The sequence below is a fragment of the Pristiophorus japonicus genome, unplaced genomic scaffold, assembly GCF_044704955.1.
Source record: "Pristiophorus japonicus isolate sPriJap1 unplaced genomic scaffold, sPriJap1.hap1 HAP1_SCAFFOLD_1006, whole genome shotgun sequence".
Classification (NCBI taxonomy): domain Eukaryota; kingdom Metazoa; phylum Chordata; class Chondrichthyes; family Pristiophoridae; genus Pristiophorus; species Pristiophorus japonicus.
This window is the reverse complement of record NW_027250657.1, coordinates 43,382-61,986: the sequence shown is the minus strand read 5'-3', so window position 1 is coordinate 61,986 and position 18,605 is coordinate 43,382. Positions and strand designations below refer to the sequence as shown.

Here is an 18,605-nt window from a genome sequence, read left to right as displayed (position 1 = left end):
CTGACTGTCTCAGTATTTAGTTATAATGAAGGTGATGTGTCCTGTCGACACCCAACAGGACAGAAGATGGATGAATAAGGGGAGAGCGCGGGTCAGTGTGGGACACTGCTGAAACCTGAGATAAGAGCTGCCTGTCCTCACACACACGTGACTCCTTTCCCCTTAGGTCTGCCGTCCTGGAGAGAATGCCTCTCATGAACAAGATTCCTGGTAACGACCCCCAGGATATCCCGGATACCAACCGGGAGATTGAGAGGGTGGAGAAAAAAATCTCACAGAATTCCACGGAAATCAGCAACCAGGTACTGGAAAACCGGGAAATATGATTCTATTTATAAACTTCTCGATTAGATCCCAGCCTGTAACTCACTCCCGGGTATCTGTTATTCTATATATAAACCCCCCCGAACCCCTCGATTAGATTCCAGCCTGTAACTCACTCCCGGGTATCTGTTATTCTATATATAAACCCCCCGAACCCTCGATTAGATTCCAGCCTGCAACTCACTCCCGGGTATCTGTTATTCTATATATAAACCCCCCGAACCCCTCGATTAGATTCCAGTCTGTAACTCACTCCCGGGTATCTGTTATTCTATACATAAACCCCGTGAACCCTTCGATTAGATTCCAGCCTGTAACTCACTCCCGGGTATCTGTTACTCTATATATAAACCCCCCGAAACCCCCGATTAAATTCCAGTGTGCAACTCATTCCCGGGGATCTGTTATACTATATATAAATCCACCGAACCCATCCATTAGATTCCAGCCTGTAACTCACTCCTGGGTATCTGTAATTCTATATATAAACCCCCCGAACCCCTCGATTAGATTCCAACCTGTAACTCACTCCCGGGTATCTGTTATTCTCTATATAAACCCCCCCTGAACCCCTCGATTAGATTCCAGCCTGTAAATCACTCCCGGGTATCAGTTATTCTCTATATAAACTCCCCGAACCCCTCGATTAGATTCCAGCCTGTAACTCACTCCCGGGTATCCGTTATTCTAAATATAAACCCCCGAACCACTTGATTAGATTCCAGCCTGTAACTCACTCCTGGGTATCTGTTATTCTATATATAAACCCCCGAACCCCTCGATTAGATTCCAGCCTGTAACTCACTCTTGGGTATCTGTTATTCTATATATAAACCCCCCGAACCCCTCGATTAGATTCCAGCCTGTAACTCACTCCCGGGAATCTGTTATTCTATATATAAACCCCCCGAACCCCTCGATTAGATTCCAGTCTGTAACTCACTCCCTGGTATCTGTTATTCTATATATAAACCCCCCGAATCCATCGATTAAATTCCAGCCTGTAACTCACTCCCGGGTATCAGTTATTCTCTATAAAAAACTCCCGAACCCCTCGATTAGATTCCAGCCTGTAACTCACTCCCGGGTATCCGTTATTCTATATATAAACCACCCGAACCACTTGATTAGATTCCCAGCTGTAACTCACTCCCGGGTATCTGTTATTCTATATCTAAACCCCCCGAACCCCTCGATTAGATTCCAGCCTGTAACTCACTGCCGGGTATCTGTTATTCTATATATAAACCCCCCGAACCCGCGATTAGATTCCAGACTGTAACTCACTCCCGGGTATCTGTTATTCTATATATAAACCCCCGAACCCCTCGATTAGATTCCTGCCTGTAACTCACTCCCGGGTATCTATTATTCTATATATAAACCCCCCGAACCCCTCGATTAGATTCCAGCCTGTAACTCACTCCCGGGTATCTGTTATTCTATATATAAACCCCAGAACCCCTCGATTAGATTCCAGCCTGTAACTCACTCCCGGGTATCTGTTATTCTATATATAAACCACCCGAACCCCTCGATTAGATTCCAGCCTGTAACTCACTCCCGGGTATCTGTTATTCTATATATAAACCCCCCGAACCCTCGATTAGATTCCAGCCTGTAACTCACTCCCGGGTATCTGTTATTCTATTTATAAACCCCCCGAAACCTCCGATTAGATTCCAGCCTGTAACTCACTCCCGGGTATCTGTTGTTCTACATATAAACCCCCCGAACCCCTCCATTAGATTCCAGCCTGTAACTCACTCCCGGGTATCTGTTATTCTATATATAAACCCCCCGAACCCCTCGATTAGATTTCAGCCTGTAACTCACTCCCAGGTATCTGTTATTCTATATATAAACCCCCGAACCCCTTGATTAGATTCCAGCCTGGAACTCACTCCCGGGTATCTGTTATTCTATATATAAACCCCCCGAGCCTCTCGATTAGATTCCAGCCTGTAACTCACTCCCGGGTATCTGTTGTTCTATATATAAACCCCCCGAACCCCTCGATTAGATTCCAGTCTGTAACTCACTCCTGGGTATCTGTTATTCTATATATAAACCCCCCGAGCCTCTCGATTAGATTCCAGCCTGTAACTCACTCCCAGGTATCTGTTATTCTATATATAAACCCCCGAACCCCTTGATTAGATTCCAGCCTGTAACTCACTCCCGGGTATCTGTTATTCTATATATAAACCCCCGAACCCCTCGATTAGATTCCAGCCTGGAACTCACTCCCGGGTATCTGTTATTCTATATATAAACCCCCGAACCCCTCGATTAGATTCCAGCCTGGAACTCACTCCCGGGTATCTGTTATTCTATATATAAACCCCCCGAGCCTCTCGATTAGATTCCAGCCTGTAACTCACTCCCGGGTATCTGTTATTCTATATATAAACCCCCCGAACCCCTCGATTAGATTCCAGCCTGTAACTCACTCCCGGGTATCTGTTATTCTATATATAAACCCCCAGAACCCCTCGATTAGATTCCAGCCTGTAACTCACTCCCGGGTATCTGTTGTTCTATATATAAACCCCCGAACCCCTCGATTAGATTCCAGCCTGTAACTCACTCCCGGGTATCTGTTATTCTATATATAAACCCCCCGAACCCCTCGATTCGATTCCAGCCTGTAACTCACTCCCGGGTGTCTGATATTCCATTAACCAGTGCTCTGATAGACAATGTCTGCTTGAGATGATGGGTTGTCTGTTGAGAGTTACACTTTCTCACTCTCTCTCCTTTGTAGACAAACGATCTGCTCGACCTGCTGGGCGTGAATGACCCACTGCCCATTATCCCCACCTCTGGGTCAACCAAGGACAGCCTTGCTGGGGGAGAGCTGCTGGATTTACTCGGAGGCCTGAATGTGTCAGGTGAGGCCTCGGGCAGCCGAGATGTTAACAGCGCTGCGTGCCATTCGGCCCATCACCTCCAGCCCCTCGGAGGCCAGTTTTAAAAAGAACGACTTAAAAGTCTTGCATTTATATAGCACCTTTCACAACCACCGGATGTCCCAAAGCCCTTTACAGCCAACGAAACACTTTTGGAGTGTAGTCACTGTTGTCATACCCAATTGCATTCCCTCTCGTCTCCAGAAACTATTTGTTTTATTTGTTCATAGGATGTCGGCGTTTATTGCCCCGTCCCTAATTGCCCTCGAGAAGATATTGCTGAGCTGCCATCTTGAACTGCAGAGGGGTGGTTAAGAGGTCATCCACATTGCTGTGGGGTCTGGAGTCACATGTAGGCCCAGACCGAGGAAGGACGGCACATTTCCTTCCCTGAAGGACATTAGTGAACCCGTTTGGTTTTTACGATAATCCGGTAGTTTCATGCTCGAGATTACTGACGTCCAGATAAGTTCGAGATTTATTTAATTCACTAACTTTAAGTTTCCCCAGCTGCCCCGGGGTGAGATGTGAACTCGTGTCCCCGGATCATTCATCACAGGCAGTCCCTCGGAATCGAGGAAGACTTGCCTCCACTCTAACAGTGAGTTCTCAGGTGACTGAACAGTCCAATACGGGAACCACAGTCCCTGTCACAGGTGGGACAGACAGTGGTTGAGGGAAGGGGAGGGTGGGACTGGTTTGCCGCACGCTCCTTCCGCTGCCTGCGCTTGCTTTCTGCACGCTCTCGGCGACGAGACTCGAGGTGCTCAGCGCCCTCCCGGATGCACTCCCTCCACTTAGGGCGGACTGGTCTTTGGGCCAGGGACTCCCAGGTGTCGGTGGGGATGTTGCACTTTATCAGGGAGGCTTTGATCATTAGTCCAGTAACACAACCACCATGCGTCGTACCCCCAAATATCGTAAATTAATCCCATTCCCTCGCCCCAAACTAATCTTAACCCCTCTCCCCCCAAACTAATCCCCTTCCCTCTCCCCCCAAACTAAACCCCTTCTCCCTCCCCCCAAAATAATCCCGTTCCCTCCCAGCAAATCTCAGGCAGTCTCCTTGGGTATCATCTCAACGAGCTCCTCAATCTTCTCAGGTCGCGTGAGAAATATCTCTTTGCTCAAACCGTCCCTCATAACCTCATGCCTCTCATGAAGAAGAAAGCCACGGACTGCAGGAAGATATCGATGAACTGGTCAGGTGGGCAGAGCAGTGGCAAATGGAGTTTAATCCGGAGAAGTGTGAGGGAATGCATTTGGGGAGGGCTAACAAGGCGAGGGAATATACATTAAATGGTAGGACACTGAGAAGTGTAGAGGAACAGAGGGACCTGGGAGTGCAGGTCCACAGATCCCTGAAGGTAGCAGGCCAGGTGGATAAGGTGGTTAAGAAGGCATACGGAATACTTGCCTTTATTAGTCTAGGCATAGAATACAAGAGCAGGGGTGTTATGCTTGAACTGTATAAAACACTGGTTAGGCCACAGCTGGAGTACTGCGTGCACAGTTCTGGTCACCACATTACAGGAAGGATGTGATTGCACTGGAGAGGGTGCAGAGGAGATTTACCAGGATGTTGCACTGGAGAGGGTACAGAGGAGATTTACCAGGATGTTGCACTGGAGAGGGTACAGAGGAGATTTACCAGGATGTTGCACTGGAGAGGGTACAGAGGAGATTTACCAGGATGTTGCACTGGAGAGGGTACAGAGGAGATTTACCAGGATGTTGCACTGGAGAGGGTACAGAAGAGATTTACCAGGATGTTGCACTGGAGAGGGTACAGAGGAGATTTACAAGGATGTTGCACTGGAGAGGGTACAGAGGAGATTTACCAGGATGTTGCACTGGGGAGGGTACAGAGGAGATTTACCAGGATGTTGCCGGGACTGGAGAATTTTAGCGATGAGGAAAGATTGGATAGGCTGGGGTTGTTTTCCTTGGAACAGAGGAGGCTGAGGGGAGACCTGATTGAGGTGTATAAAATGATGAGGGGCCTGGATAGAGTGGATAGGACGGACCTGTTTCCCTGGGAAGAGGGGTCAACAACCAGGGGGCAGAGATTGAAAGTAATTGGGGGGGGGGGGTTTAGAGGGGATTTGAGGGGAAATGTCTTCACCCAGAGGGCGGTGGGGGTCTGGGGGGGAACTCACGGCCTGAAAGGGGGGTAGAGGCAGAAACCCTCACCACATTTGGATGTGCACCTGAAGTGCTGTAACCCACAGGGCTACGGACCCAGAGCGGGAAAGTGGGATTAGGCTGGGTAGCTCTTGGACACGATGGGCCGAATGGCCTCCTTCCGTGCTGTAAATTTCTCTGATTCACACCTGATAGTGCTAGATTCACCTGGTTTTAAGATCAGAAATGCTGGGAAAAAAACTAGGAAAAATGGAGACTTAACGTTTCAGTTCCGTGACTTTCTGTCAGCACTGGAAGAAGGTTAAGATGGAGAGGGGTGAGAGGAGGGTCGTGTGGAGCATAAACTCCGGCACAGACCTGTTGGGCTGAATGACCTGTTTCTGTGCTGGTTACAAAACAGAAAACAGAGAGCAGGGATCATAACTCAGATTAGAAAACGGTGGGATGTGCTGGCCCAAATGGATCGGTGCTGGGACCTCTGTTGTTCAACGTTTACTTCAACGATTTGTTCTCGGGAACCGGAAGTGCAGTTTCAAAATTTGCAGGAAAAATCAAAGAGCAAGTTATTATTTAAATGGAGAAAGATTGCAAAGTGCCGCAGTACAGCGGGACCTGGGGGTTACTTGTGCATGAAACACAAAAGGTTAGTCTGCACGTACAGCAAGTGATCAGGAAGGCCAATGGTATCTTGGCCTTTATTGCAAAGGGGGATGGAGTATAAAAGCAGGGAAGTCTTGCTCCAGTTATACAGGGTATTGGTGAGGCCACACCTGGAGTACTGCGTGCAGTTTTGGTCTCCGTATTTAAGGAAGGATATACTTGCTTTGGAGGCAGTTCAGAGAAGGTTCACTCGGTTGATTCCGGAGATGAGGGGGTTGACTTATGAGGAAAGGTTGAGGAGGTTGGGCCTCTACTCATTGGAGTTCAGAAGAATGAGAGGTGATCTTATGGAAACGTATCAGATTATGAGGGGGCTCGACAAGGTGGATGCAGAGAGGATGTTCCCACTGATGGGGGAGACTAGAACTAGGGGGCATGGTCTTAGAATAAGGGGCCGCCCATTTAAAACTGAGATGAGGAGGAATTTCTTCTCTCAGAGGGTTGTAAATCTGTGGAATTCTCTGCCCCAGAGAGCTGTGGAGGCTGGGTCATTGAATATATTTAAGGTGGAGATAGACAGATTTTTGAGCGATAAGGGAGTGAAGGGTTATGGGGAGCGGGCGGGGAAGTGGAGCTGAGTCCATGATCGGATCAGCCATGATCGTATTAAATGGCGGAGCAGGCTCGAGGGGCCGAATGGACGACTCCTGCTCCTATTTCTTACGTCGTTATGCTCTAAATTGCATTTATATAGCACCTTTAACATAGTATAACGTCCCAAGGAGTGTAAATCAGGCAGAGTTTGATATTGGGCCACATGGGGAAATATTAGAACTGGCGACTGAAAGCTCAGTCAAAGCAGTAAGTTTTAAGGAGCGCCTTAAAAGGGGAGAGGGAGGGGCGGAGAGGTTTAGGGAGGGAGTTCCAGAGCTTGGGGCCCCGGCAGCTGAAGGTACGGCCACCGATGGCGGAGCGATGGGAATGGAGGATGCAGAAGAGGGCAGAATTGGAGGAGCGCAGAGAGCTGGGAGGAGCTGCAGGGGCTGGAGGAGGTTACAGAGGTAGGGAGGAGGAGGGAGGAGGCCATGGAGGGATTTGAACCCTCTGGCCACCCTCAGGGTAGGGTAAGCGCGAAAGGCCAGCTGGTCTTGCCCAAACCCACCCACGCCGGAGTGGGCAGATTGGCCTGTGTGTGGATACCGAGACTCTGAGAGCGACTCGTGCTCCCCTCTGACCGTGACACTCTCTCTCTCTCTCTCTCTCTCTCTCTCTCCAGCTCCGGCCGCCATCCCTCCCATTGTGGCCTACAACAAGGACGGGCTGACCATTAATTTCTCCTTCCAGCTATCGGGCAGCAACTCCAACCTGCTGTCCATCTCGCTCGAAGCCACCAACACCACCCAGGAGGACATGACCGACTTCATCTTTCAAGCAGCTGTTCCAAAGGTGGGGGGGGGGGGGTTAAAGGGTAGGGGAGTGAGGGGGGGAGGGGTCGGGTTAGAGGGTGGGGGAGTGAGGGGGGGAGGGGTCGGGTTAGAGGGTGGGGGAGTGAGGGGGGGAGGGGTCGGGTTAGAGGATGGGGGTGTGGGGGAGGGGAGGGGTCGGGTTAGAGGGTAGGTGTGTGGGGGAGGGGGAGGGTTAGAGGGTAGGTGTGTGGGGGAGGGGTCGGGTTAGAGGGTAGGTGTGTGGGGGATGGGAAGGGTCGGGTTAAAGGGTGTGGGACTGAGGGGGGGTCGGGTTAGAGGGTGGGGGTGGGGGGAGGGGAGGGGTCGGGTTAGAGGGTAGGTGTGTGGGGGAGGGGAGGGTTAGAGGGTGGGGGTGGGGGGAGGGGAAGGGTCGGGTTAAAGGGTGTGGGACTGAGGGGGGGTCGGGTTAGAGGGCGGGAGTGTATGGGAGGGGTCGGGTTAAAGGCTGTGGGACTGGGGGGGGGGAGGGGTCGGGTTAGAAGGTGGGGGCGTGGGGAGGGGTCGGGTTAGAAGGTGGGGGCGTGGGGAGGGGTCGGGTTAGAGGGTGGGGGTGTGGGGGAGGGGAGGGTTAGAGGGTGGGTGTGTGGGGGAGGGGAGGGGTCGGGTTAGAGGGTGGGGGCGTGGGGGAGGGGAGGGGAGGGGGTGGGTTAAAGGCTGTGGGACTGGGGGGGGGAGGGGTCGGGTTAGAAGGTGGGGGCATGGGGAGGGGTCGGGTTAGAGGCTGGGGGCGTGGGGGAGGGGAGGGGAGGGGGTGGGTTAAAGGCTGTGGGACTGGGGGGGGAGGGGTCGGGTTAGAGGGTGGGGATGTGGGGGAGGGGTTGGTTTAGAGGCTGGGGGGGTGTTAAAGGGTGGGGGAGGGGTCGGGTTAGAGGGTGGGGGAGGGGTCGGGTTAGAGGGTGGGGGAGGGGAGGGGAGGGGGTGGGTTAAAGGCTGTGGGACTGGGGGGGAGGGGTCGGGTTAGAGGGTGGTGGTGTGGGGGAGGGTCGGGTTAGAGGGTGGGGAGGGGTTAAAGGGTGGGGGAGGGGTCGGGTTAGAGGGTGGGGGTGAGGGGTCGGGTTAGAGAGGGGTTGGGTTAGAGGGTGGGGGAGGGGAGAAGAGGTGGGTGCAATTGTGTTGAGGGGGAGAGGGGAGGGCGGTGGGGGAGAGGGGGAAGGAGAGGAGAGGAGATGGAGGGAGGTAAGGGGTGTGGAGGAGAGGGGAAGGTGAGGGGAAAGGGGGGAGGAGAGGCAAAGGGAGGAGAGGGGAAGGTTAGGGGAGAGGGGAGGAGGCACGGAGATGGAGTGGGGGTGGAGAGGGAGACAGGGTGGTGCGGAGAGAGCAGGGTGGGGGATTGAATGATGGACAGGATCGAGGGGCCGAATGGCCTCCTCCTGTTCCTATATACAGCCCTGAACCTAGAAACAGCAGCAGCTCATTCAGCCCCTCGAGCCTGTTCCACGTTGAGTTCGATCGGTGCTGGTCGCCGGCTGAACTGCTTTGGTTCGGAAACCTCTATTGACCAATCGCGGTTTTGCAATATTCACTTGACCCCAACTTTAAGAGCTTTCTGGGGGCGTGAGTTCCAGATGCCCACTTCCCTTTGTGTGGAGAAGGTATCTCTGTTGCACAAAACAATGTATTGTATCTGGTTGGGGTTTGGGGGGTTGTGACCATGGCAGGAGGCCTGTGTCGGCTGGCCAGGATCACCCGCTGCCCAGGCCCTGGGGTACATGGGCAGGTGTAGGCCCCATCTGCTCGGTTATCTCCCGCTGAGTACAGCAGGTCACGGTTCAGGGTCAATCTCAGGGGCTTCAGGTAACAGCCTTCCCTGGAGTCCAGAACCAGGGCAGGGAGAGTGCTCACTACATCGAATGGATAAGAACACAAGACGAGGAGCAGGAGTAGGCCATAGGCCCCTCTTCCTGCTCTCCCTCTCCTGCCCCACCTTCTCTCTGACACCTCCCCTCCCCTCCCCTTCCCCTCATGACCACTCTCCTCCAACTGTCTTCTACCCTCTCCCTCATCTCCCTTTCCCCTCTCCTCCTCTCTCCCTCCCCTCCCCTCTCCTCCCCTTCCCCTCTCCTCCCCTCCCCTTCCCCTCTCTCAGCCTCCACAGCTCTCTGGGGCAGAGAATTCCACAGATTTACAACCCTCTGAGAGAAGAAATTCCTCCTCATCTCAGTTTTAAATGGGCGGCCCCTTATTCTAAGACCATGCCCCCTAGTTCTAGTCTCCCCCATCAGTGGGAACATCCTCTCTGCATCCACCTTGTCGAGCCCCCTCATAATCTGATACGTTTCGATAAGATCACCTCTCATTCTTCTGAATTCCAATGAGTAGAGGCCCAACCTCCTCAACCTTTCCTCATAAGTCAACCCCCTCATCTCCGGAATCAACCGAGTGAACCTTCTCTGAACTGCCTCCAAAGCAAGTATATCCTTTCGTAAATACAGAGACCAAAACTGTACGCAGTACTCCAGGTGTGGCCTCACCAATACCCTGTATAACTGGAGCAAGACTTCCCTGCTTTTATACTCCATCCCCTTTGCAATAAAGGCCAAGATACCATTGGCCTTCCTGATCACTTGCTGTACCTGCAGACTAACCTTTTGTGTTTCATGCACAAGTAACCCCCAGGTCCCGCTGTACTGCGGCACTTTGCAATCTTTCTCCATTTAAATAATAACTTGCTCTTTGATTTTTTTCTGCCAAAGTGCACGACCTCACACTTTCCCACATTATACTCCATCGGCCAAATGTTTGCCCACTCACTGAGCCTGTCTGTGTCCTTTTGCAGATTTTTTGTGTCCTCCTCACACATTGCTTTTCCTCCCATCTTTGTATCGTCAGCAAACTTGGCTACATTACACTCACTCCCTTCTTCCTTGGCCTTTATTGCAAAGGGGATGGAGTATAAAAGCAGGGAAGTCTTGCTCCAGTTAAGCAGGATATTGGTGAGGCCACACCTGGAGTACTGCGTGCAGTTTTGGTCTCTGTATTTACGAAAGGATATACTTGTTTTGGAGGCAGTTCAGAGAAGGTTCACTCGGTTGATTCCGGGGATGAGGGGTTGACTTATGAGGAAAGGTTGAGGAGGTTGGGCCTCTACTCATTGGAATTCAGAAGAATGAGAGGTGATCTTATCGAAACGTATCAGATTATGAGGGGGCTCGACAAGGTGGATGCAGAGAGGATGTTCCCACTGATGGGGGAGACTAGAACTAGGGGGCATGGTCTTAGAATAAGGGGCCACCCATTTAAAACTGAGATGAGGAGGAATTTCTTCTCTCAGAGGGTTGTAAATCTGTGGAATTCTCTGCCCCAGAGAGCTGTGGAGGCTGGGTCATTGAATATATTTAAGGCGGAGATAGACAGATTTTTGAGCGATAAGGGAGTGAAGGGTTATGGGGAGCGGGCGGGGAAGTGGAGCTGAGTCCATGATCGGATCAGCCATGGTCGTATTAAATGGCGGAGCAGGCTCGAGGGGCCGAATGGCCGACTCCTGCTCCTATTTCTGATGTTCTTACTCCACGCCAAGTATATCCTTCCTTGGGTAATGAGACCAAAACTGTGCACCCCTCCCATCTGAAAGTTGCTGTCTGGGGCTGGGTCATCACAGGGTGAAAGGTCACCATCTGACCTCCTGGCCCCACCCAATCCCCCATCAGAGAGAAGTTCAGAGTTTTACGATGCGGACTTCACTCCGTAAGAGGGGTGTCCCATTTGCGGCCCGGTTGTGACCCATCTTTCTTTGCCTCCTCAGTCTATCCAGCTACATCTCCTCTCTCCCAGCGGAACTGTGGTCCCAGCTCTGAACTCCGGATCCCTGGCACAGGTTGTCCAGCTCCTGAACCCGCAGAAAGTGAGTCCCACACACAGGTACCGCCCAATCGCCTAGAGTCCCTGGAGTCCCATAATCCAGGGGGCGACACCCCCCTCGGAGGGGCAGTACTGAGGGAGTGCCGCGCTGTCGGAGGTGCAGTACTGAGGGAGCGCCGCACTGTCGGAGGGGCAGTACTGAGGGAGCTCCGCACTGTCGGAGGTGCAGTACTGAGGGAGTGCCGCACTGTCGGAGGTGCAGTACTGAGGGAGTGCCGCACTGTCGGAGGTGCAGTACTGAGGGAGCTCCGCACTGTTGGAGGGGCAGTACTGAGGGAGCGCCGCACTGTCGGAGGGGCGGTACTGAGGGAGCGCCTCACTGTCGGAGGGGCAGTACTGAGGGAGTGCCGCACTGTCGGAGGTGCAGTACTGAGGGAGCGCCGCACTGTCGGAGGGGCAGTACTGAGGGAGAGCCGCACTATCGGAGGGGCGGTACTGAGGGAGTGCCGCACTGACGGAGGTGCAGTACTGAGGGAGCTCCGCACTGTCGGAGGGGCAGTACTGAGGGAGAGCCGCACTATCGGAGGGGCGGTACTGAGGGAGCGCCGCACTGTCGGAGGGGCAGTACTGAGGGAGAGCCGCACTGTCGGAGGGGCAGTACTGAGGGAGTGCCGCACTGTCGGAGGGGCAGTACTGAGGGAGCGCCGCACTGTCGGAGGGGCAGTACTGAGGGAGCGCCGCACTGTCGGAGGGGCAGTACTGAGGGAGCGCCGCACTGTCGGAGGGGCAGTACTGAGGGAGCGCCGCACTGTCGGAGGGGCGGTACTGAGGGAGCGCCGCACTGTCGGAGGGGCAGTACTGAGGGAGCCCCGCACTGTCGGAGGGGCAGTACTGAGGGAGCGCCGCACTGTCGGAGGGGCAGTACCGAGGGAGCGCTGCACTGTCGGAGGGGCAGTACCGAGGGAGTGCCGCACTGTCGGAAGTGCTGTCTTTCGGGCTGAGACGTTAAACCGAGGTCTGCCCTCTGAAGGTGAATGTAAAAGGTCCTGCGCCCGTTATTTCGAAGAAGAGCAGGGGGAGTTCTCCCCGCTGTCCTCAATCAACATCAGGAAAAAAAAAACCAATCGATCTGGGTCATTATCCCAGCGCTGGGTGTGGGAGCTTGCTGTGCGCGTATTGCCAGCCGTGTTCCGCCACATTACTACAGCGACCACACCCCCAAAAAGCGTACCTGATTGGAGTGTCCGGCGCCTCGAGGCGGGCGGTCCTCGTGAAAGGGGCTATACAAATGAAAATGTTTCTTTTCTCTGTCTCTCTCCCTCTCTCCCTCTCTCCCTCCCTCCCTCCCTCCGCCGGCCAGCAACCAGTGAAGATGCGAATTCGATTGCAGTACTGCCATTGTGGCCTCCCGGTGCAGCAGGTTAGTGAGGTCAGTCACTTCCCGCCCCAGACCTGGCAGTGACCTTCTGCACCGGCGGCCAGACGGGCGAGAGGCCGGACACAGTGCTGGTCGTCCTAGGATCAACACCGAGGATCGCCCAGCGCCCCGGACCCAGACACTCTGCAGAAGGACAATTCTTTTTTTCCCCGGAGAGAGGAGAAGAAAAAAAAAAACACTTGTCTTCTTAAACGTCGTCTTTCCTGACCGGGACGTCTTGTCGTTGGATTCCCTCTCCTCTCTTCCCTTCTTTTCTTCACACTCCCCTCTGTCTCGTCTCTCTCGCTCTTCTCTCTCTCCTCTTTTTCTCTCCTTCCCCTCTGTCTTATCTTCTCTCTCTCCACCATATCTCTCTCTCGCTTCTCTCTCCTATTTTTCTCTCCTTCCCCTTTGTCTTATCTTCTCTCTCTCCACCATATCTCCCTCTCTCGCTTCTCTCTCTCCTCTTTTTCTCTCCTTCCCCTCTGTCTTATCTTCTCTCTCTCCACCATATCTCTCTCTCGCTTCTCTCTCCTCTTTTTCTCTCCTTCCCCTCTGTCTTATCTTCTCTCTCTCCACCATATCTCTCTCTCGCTTCTCTCTCCTCTTTTTCTCTCCTTCCCCTCTGTCTTATCTTCTCTCTCTCCACCATATCTCTCTCTCGCTTCTCTCTCCTCTTTTTCTCTCCTTCCCCTCTGTCTTATCTTCTCTCTCTCCACCATATCTCTCTCTCGCTTCTCTCTCCTATTTTTCTCTCCTTCCCCTCTGTCTTATCTTCTCTCTCTCCACCATATCTCCCTCTCTCTTCTCTCTCTCCACTTTTTCTCTCCTTCCCCTTGGTCTTATCTTCTCTCTCTCTCCACCATATCTCTCTCTCTCTCCTCTCTCTCCACTTTTTTTCTCCTTCCCCTCTGTCTTATCTTCTCTCTCTCTCCACCATATCGCCCTCTCTCTTCTCTCTCTCCACTTTTTCTCTCATTCCCCTTGGTCTTATCTTCTCTCTCTCCACCATATCTCTCTCTCTTCTCTCTCTCCACTTTTTCTCTCCTTCCCCTTGTCTTATCTTCTCTCTCTCCGCCATATCTCTCTCTCTCTTCTCTCTCTTCACTTTTTCTCTCCTTCCCTTCTGTCTTATCTTCTCTCTCTCCACCATATCTCCCTCTCTCTTCACTCTCTCCACTTTTTATCTCCTTCCCCTCTGTCTTATCTTCTCTCTCTCCACCATATCTCCCTCTCTCTTCTCTCTCTCCACTTTTTCTCTCCTTCCCCTCTGTCTTATCTTCTCTCTCTCCACCATATCTCCCTCTCTCTTCTCTCTCTCCACTTTTTCTCTCCTTCCCCTCTGTCTTATCTTCTCTCTCTCCACCATATCTCCCTCTCTCTTCTCTCTCTCTCTCTCTCCTTCCCCTCTGCCTCTTCCTCCTTTCACTTTCTCCCCGTCTCTCTCTCTCTCTCTCTCTCTCCCACGTTGCAACAGTGACTACACTCCAAAAGTGCTTCATGGGCTGTAAAGCTCTTTGAGGCGTCCGGTGGTGGTGACTGTAGACTATATAAATGCAAGCCTTTCTCTTTCTTTCATCGCTCTCCTCTATCATCTCTGTCGCTGTCTTCTCCTTCCTGCCTCCCCTCCCTCTCCCCCCTTCCTCGCTCTTAAATCGAGAACCAGGGCTCACAGTCCCGGGATAAGGGCTCGGCCATTGAGGACTGAGATGAGGAGGAATTTCTTCACTCAGAGGGGGGTGAATCTTTGGAACTCCCTGCCCCAGAGGGCAGTGGAGGCTCAGTCTCCGAGTATATTCAAGGCTGGGATCGGTCGATTGTTGGATATTGAGGGGATCGAGGGATATGGAGATTGGTGGGGTTGAGGTGGAAGATCAGCCTTGACCTCATTGAATGGCAGAGCAGGCTCGAGGGGCCGAATGGCCAACTTCCGCTCCTAAATCTTATCTTTCCTCTCCTAACCTGAGGAAGGACATTCTTGCTATTGAGGGAGTGCAGCGAAGGTTCACCAGACTGATTCCCGGGATGGCGGGACTGACCTATCAAGAAAGACTGGATCAACTGGGCTTGTATTCACTGGAGTTCAGAAGAATGAGAGGGGACCTCATAGAAACGTTTAAAATTCTGACGGGTTCAGACAGGTTAGATGCAGGAAGAATGTTCCCAATGTTGGGGAAGTCCAGAACCAGGGGACACAGTCTAAGGATAAGGGGTAAGCCATTTAGGACCGAGATGAGGAGAAACTTCTTCACTCAGAGAGTTGTGAACCTGTGGAATTCCCTACCGCAGAAAGTTGTTGAGGCCAATTCACTAAATATATTCAAAAGGGAGTTAGATGAAGTCCTTACTACTCGGGGGATCAAGGGGTATGGCGAGAAAGCAGGAATGGGGGACTGAAGTTGCATGTTCAGCCATGAACTCATTGAATGGCGGTGCAGGCTCGAAGGGCCGAATGGCCTATTGCTGCACCTATTTTCTATGTTTCTATGTTTTACCCCTCTCTTTTTATTCTGCCCGTTTTCTCTTTCTCTCTTTCTCGTTCCTATCCGCCTCATCTTCTACTCTCTCCCTCTTTCTATTTTCCTGCCTGGCCCCCGTCTCTTTTCCCTCTCTCTCTCTCTTTCCCCGTTCTTTCCCTCTCCCTCCTTCTCTTTCTCTCTCCCCTCTTTCCCCTGTCTTATCTCTCTCCTCTGTCCTCCCTTTCTCTCTTCCCTCAGTTTACCCTTCTTTCCTCTCTCTTCGCTCTCTCTCTCCCTTTCTCTGCATTCTCCTTCCCTCTCTCTCTCTCCCTTTCTCTGCATTCTCCTTCCCTCTCTCTCCCTTTCTCTGCATTCTCCTTCCCTCTCTCTCTCTCTCCCTTTCTCTGCATTCTCCTTCCCTCTCTCTCCCTTTCTCTGCATTCTCCTTCCCTCTCTCTCCCTTTCTCTGCATTCTCCCCCCCTCTCTCTCTCTCTTTCTCTGCATTCTCCCCCCTCTCTCTCTCTCTTTCTCTGCATTCTCCCCCCTCTCTCTCTCTCTTTCTCTGCATTCTCCTTCCCTCTCTCTCTCTCCCTTTCTCTGCATTCTCCTTCCCTCTCTCTTTCTCCCTTTCTCTGCATTCTCCTTCCTTCTCTCTCTCTCCTTTTCTCTGCATTCTCCTTCCCTCTCTCTCTCTCTCTTTCTCTGCATTCTCCTTCCCCCTCTCTCTTTCTCTGCATTCTCCTTCCCTCTCTCTCTCTCTCTCTCTCTCCCTTTCTCTGCATTCTCCTTCCCTCTCACTATCTCTCTTTCTCTGCATTCTCCCCCCCCCTCTCTCTCTCTCCCTTTCTCTGCATTCTCCTTCCCTCTCTCTCCCTTTCTCTGCATTCTCCTTCCCTCTCTCTCCCTTTCTCTGCATTCTCCTTCCCTCTCTCTCCCTTGCTCTGCATTCTCCTTCCCTCTCTCTCCCTTTCTCTGCATTCTCCTTCCCTCTCTCTCCCTTTCTCTGCATTCTCCTTCCCTCTCTCTCCCTTTCTCTGCATTCTCCTTCCCTCTCTCTCCCTTTCTCTGCATTCTCCTTCCCTCTCTCTCCCTTTCTCTGCATTCTCCTTCCCTCTCTCTCCCTTTCTCCTTCCCTCTCTCTCCCTTTCTCTGCATTCTCCTTCCCTCTCTCTCCCTTTCTCTGCAATCTCCTTCCCTCTCTCTCCCTTTCTCTGCGTTCTCCTTCCCTCTCTCTCTCTCTCTCCCTTTCTCTGCATTCTCCTTCCCTCTCTCTCTCTCTCCCTTTCTCTGCATTCTCCTTCCCTCTCTCTCTCGCCGTGTCTCCTCTCTTCCTCCCTCCTTTCACTGAAAGCACTTTGACTATTTCGAACCCGCCCCCCGAATTCTAACCGTGAAACGATGAAACAGTTATTATTTTTTTTATCGTGGGAAGTCCACGCCCGGACGCAGACGGTATAGCTACCTTCCCACCGGCACAGGATCGCGAAAGGCGCAGTACACCGGCAAGCTCTCTACTTCCCCCTACACCAACCCCTTTGCCTTCCCCAACCTCCCCCTCCTCCCACCTTCGCCTTTAACGGAAAAGACTCTCCGCGCCCCCCCTCCCCCCACACACCTCTGACCCGAGGCTCCCACTCCAACTCCAACGTACCTTTGGACTAAGCGGACCCCCTCCAAGGGGGAATCGGTGTCCACGCCTGGTGTTGTTGACACACCATCATCATAGGAGGGGTTCCTCGAGTCGAGGGTGACTTGCTTCCAGGCCAAAAAGGGACAGGTTCCCAGGTGTTTCAGTGAAGGACCTAACATTCCGGACCCCGAACTACATCCTGAGGGGTGGAAGATACCTGTGGGTGGATTGTTTTAACGTGGGTTGACCGTTGTACACCAGCCACCACACGGGGCTTGACAGAGCGAGGCCTTGGTCCAGTGGGCGAGGGTTAACCAGGACGCCTGGAGACCAAGCTCTGCTGCACGGGCCCAGTGCGCCCACATATCGCACAGTGTGGGCTGGGCCCCGGGCTGCCCCCTGGGCCCCTCGCCTCTCCTGGGCCCCAGTCTCACGCCTCTCCCAGGCCCCGGCCACTTCCCCTCTACGGACTCTTACCGCTCCTTCGCCCACTCCTGCTGTCAGCCGTCGCCCTTCCTGCAACAGCACACACTGCTCCCTCTCCAGTGGCTCCGGCCTGCTGATGTTCCTGTAGGCCGGGACCACGTCGAATCCCAGGCCGGGCCGGACAGACCCGGAACCCCGTGACACTCGTTTGTGCGGCTGACAAAAGGCTCAATCGGAAGAAAGCGGGGACGCTTTTTTCGTCGGGACTTCCTTCAGTCAATTGAGCCGTTAAACTCTTCTCCCCCCCCCCCACCCCCTCACGGCCCCTACACCCCACAACGTCAACCTGGCCTACTCTCATCTCTCACCTCTGACCCCTCCGTCGCCTCTCCCGGCAAGTGTGGACTTCATGCCGAGTTTTATTTTTTGGGACGTGTGCAGTTTAATCGGAATTAAATTCTTGAAAATTCTCCTGCGGGGTGTGTTGATGTTGGCCCGGGATAAAACAGGCAGAGTCCGCTCAGACCGTTGTCACTGGACGCAGAGGGGGACTGAGGGGGGCGGGGGGGGGGGAAATGAAGGGGGTAATTGGCCACACATTTCCAGGGTCAGCGCTGGCTCGACCGGCTCGCACGCTGGCCTCCGGCAAAATTCGTGGGTTCGAGACCCCACTCCAGAGGCTCGAACTCCCTAATCTCAGGCTGACATTCCCCCGATCCAGCGAGTGAGGGAGTGCCGTACTGTCGGAGGGGCAGTGCTGAGGGAGCGCTGTCGGAGGGGCAGTGCTGAGGGAGCGCCGCACTGTCGGAGGGGCAGTGCTGAGGGAGTGCCGCACTGTCGGAGGGGCAGTGCTGAGGGAGTGCGCACTGTCGGAGGGGCAGTGCTGAGGGAACACTGTCGGAGGGGCAGTACTGAGGGAGCGCACACTGACGGAGGGGCAGTACTGAGGGAGTGCCGCACTGTCGGAGGGGCAGTACTGAGGGAGTGCGCACTGTCGGAGGGGCAGTACTGAGGGAGCGCCGCACTGTCGGAGGGGGCAGTACTGAGGGAGTGCGCACTGTCGGAGGGGCAGTACTGAGGGAGCGCCGCACTGTCGGAGGGGCAGTACTGAGGGAGCCCCGCACTGTCGGAGGGGCAGTACTGAGGGAGCGCCGCACTGTCGGCGGGGCAGTACTGAGGGAGCCCCGCACTGTCGGAGGGGCAGTACTGAGGGAGCGCCGCACTGTCGGAGGGGCAGTACTGAGGGAGCGCCGCACTGTCGGAGGGGCAGTACTGAGGGAGCGCCGCACTGTCGGAGGGGCAGTACTGAGGGAGTGCCGCACTGTCGGAGGGGCAGTACTGAGGGAGTGCCGCACTGTCGGAGGGGCAGTGCTGAGGGAGTGCCGCACTGTCGGAGGGGCAGTACTGAGGGAGCGCCGCACTGTCGG

The 18,605-nt window shown here is 53.6% G+C and overlaps 1 protein-coding gene across 1 annotated transcript in view; it reads left to right on the top strand.

The window, feature by feature from the left end:
- LOC139241255 (AP-1 complex subunit gamma-1-like) overlaps positions 1–17,648 on the top strand; it is an 88,085-nt gene extending 70,437 nt beyond the window's left edge. The window contains exons 15-19 of the mRNA XM_070869907.1: positions 167–302; positions 3,092–3,218; positions 7,258–7,427; positions 11,190–11,288; positions 12,606–17,648. Of these exons, the coding sequence (XP_070726008.1) occupies positions 167–302; positions 3,092–3,218; positions 7,258–7,427; positions 11,190–11,288; positions 12,606–12,707 (634 nt within the window). The 3' untranslated portion in view covers positions 12,708–17,648. The remainder of the gene's footprint in view (positions 1–166; positions 303–3,091; positions 3,219–7,257; positions 7,428–11,189; positions 11,289–12,605) is intronic.
- Positions 17,649–18,605: the final 957 nt, after the last annotated feature.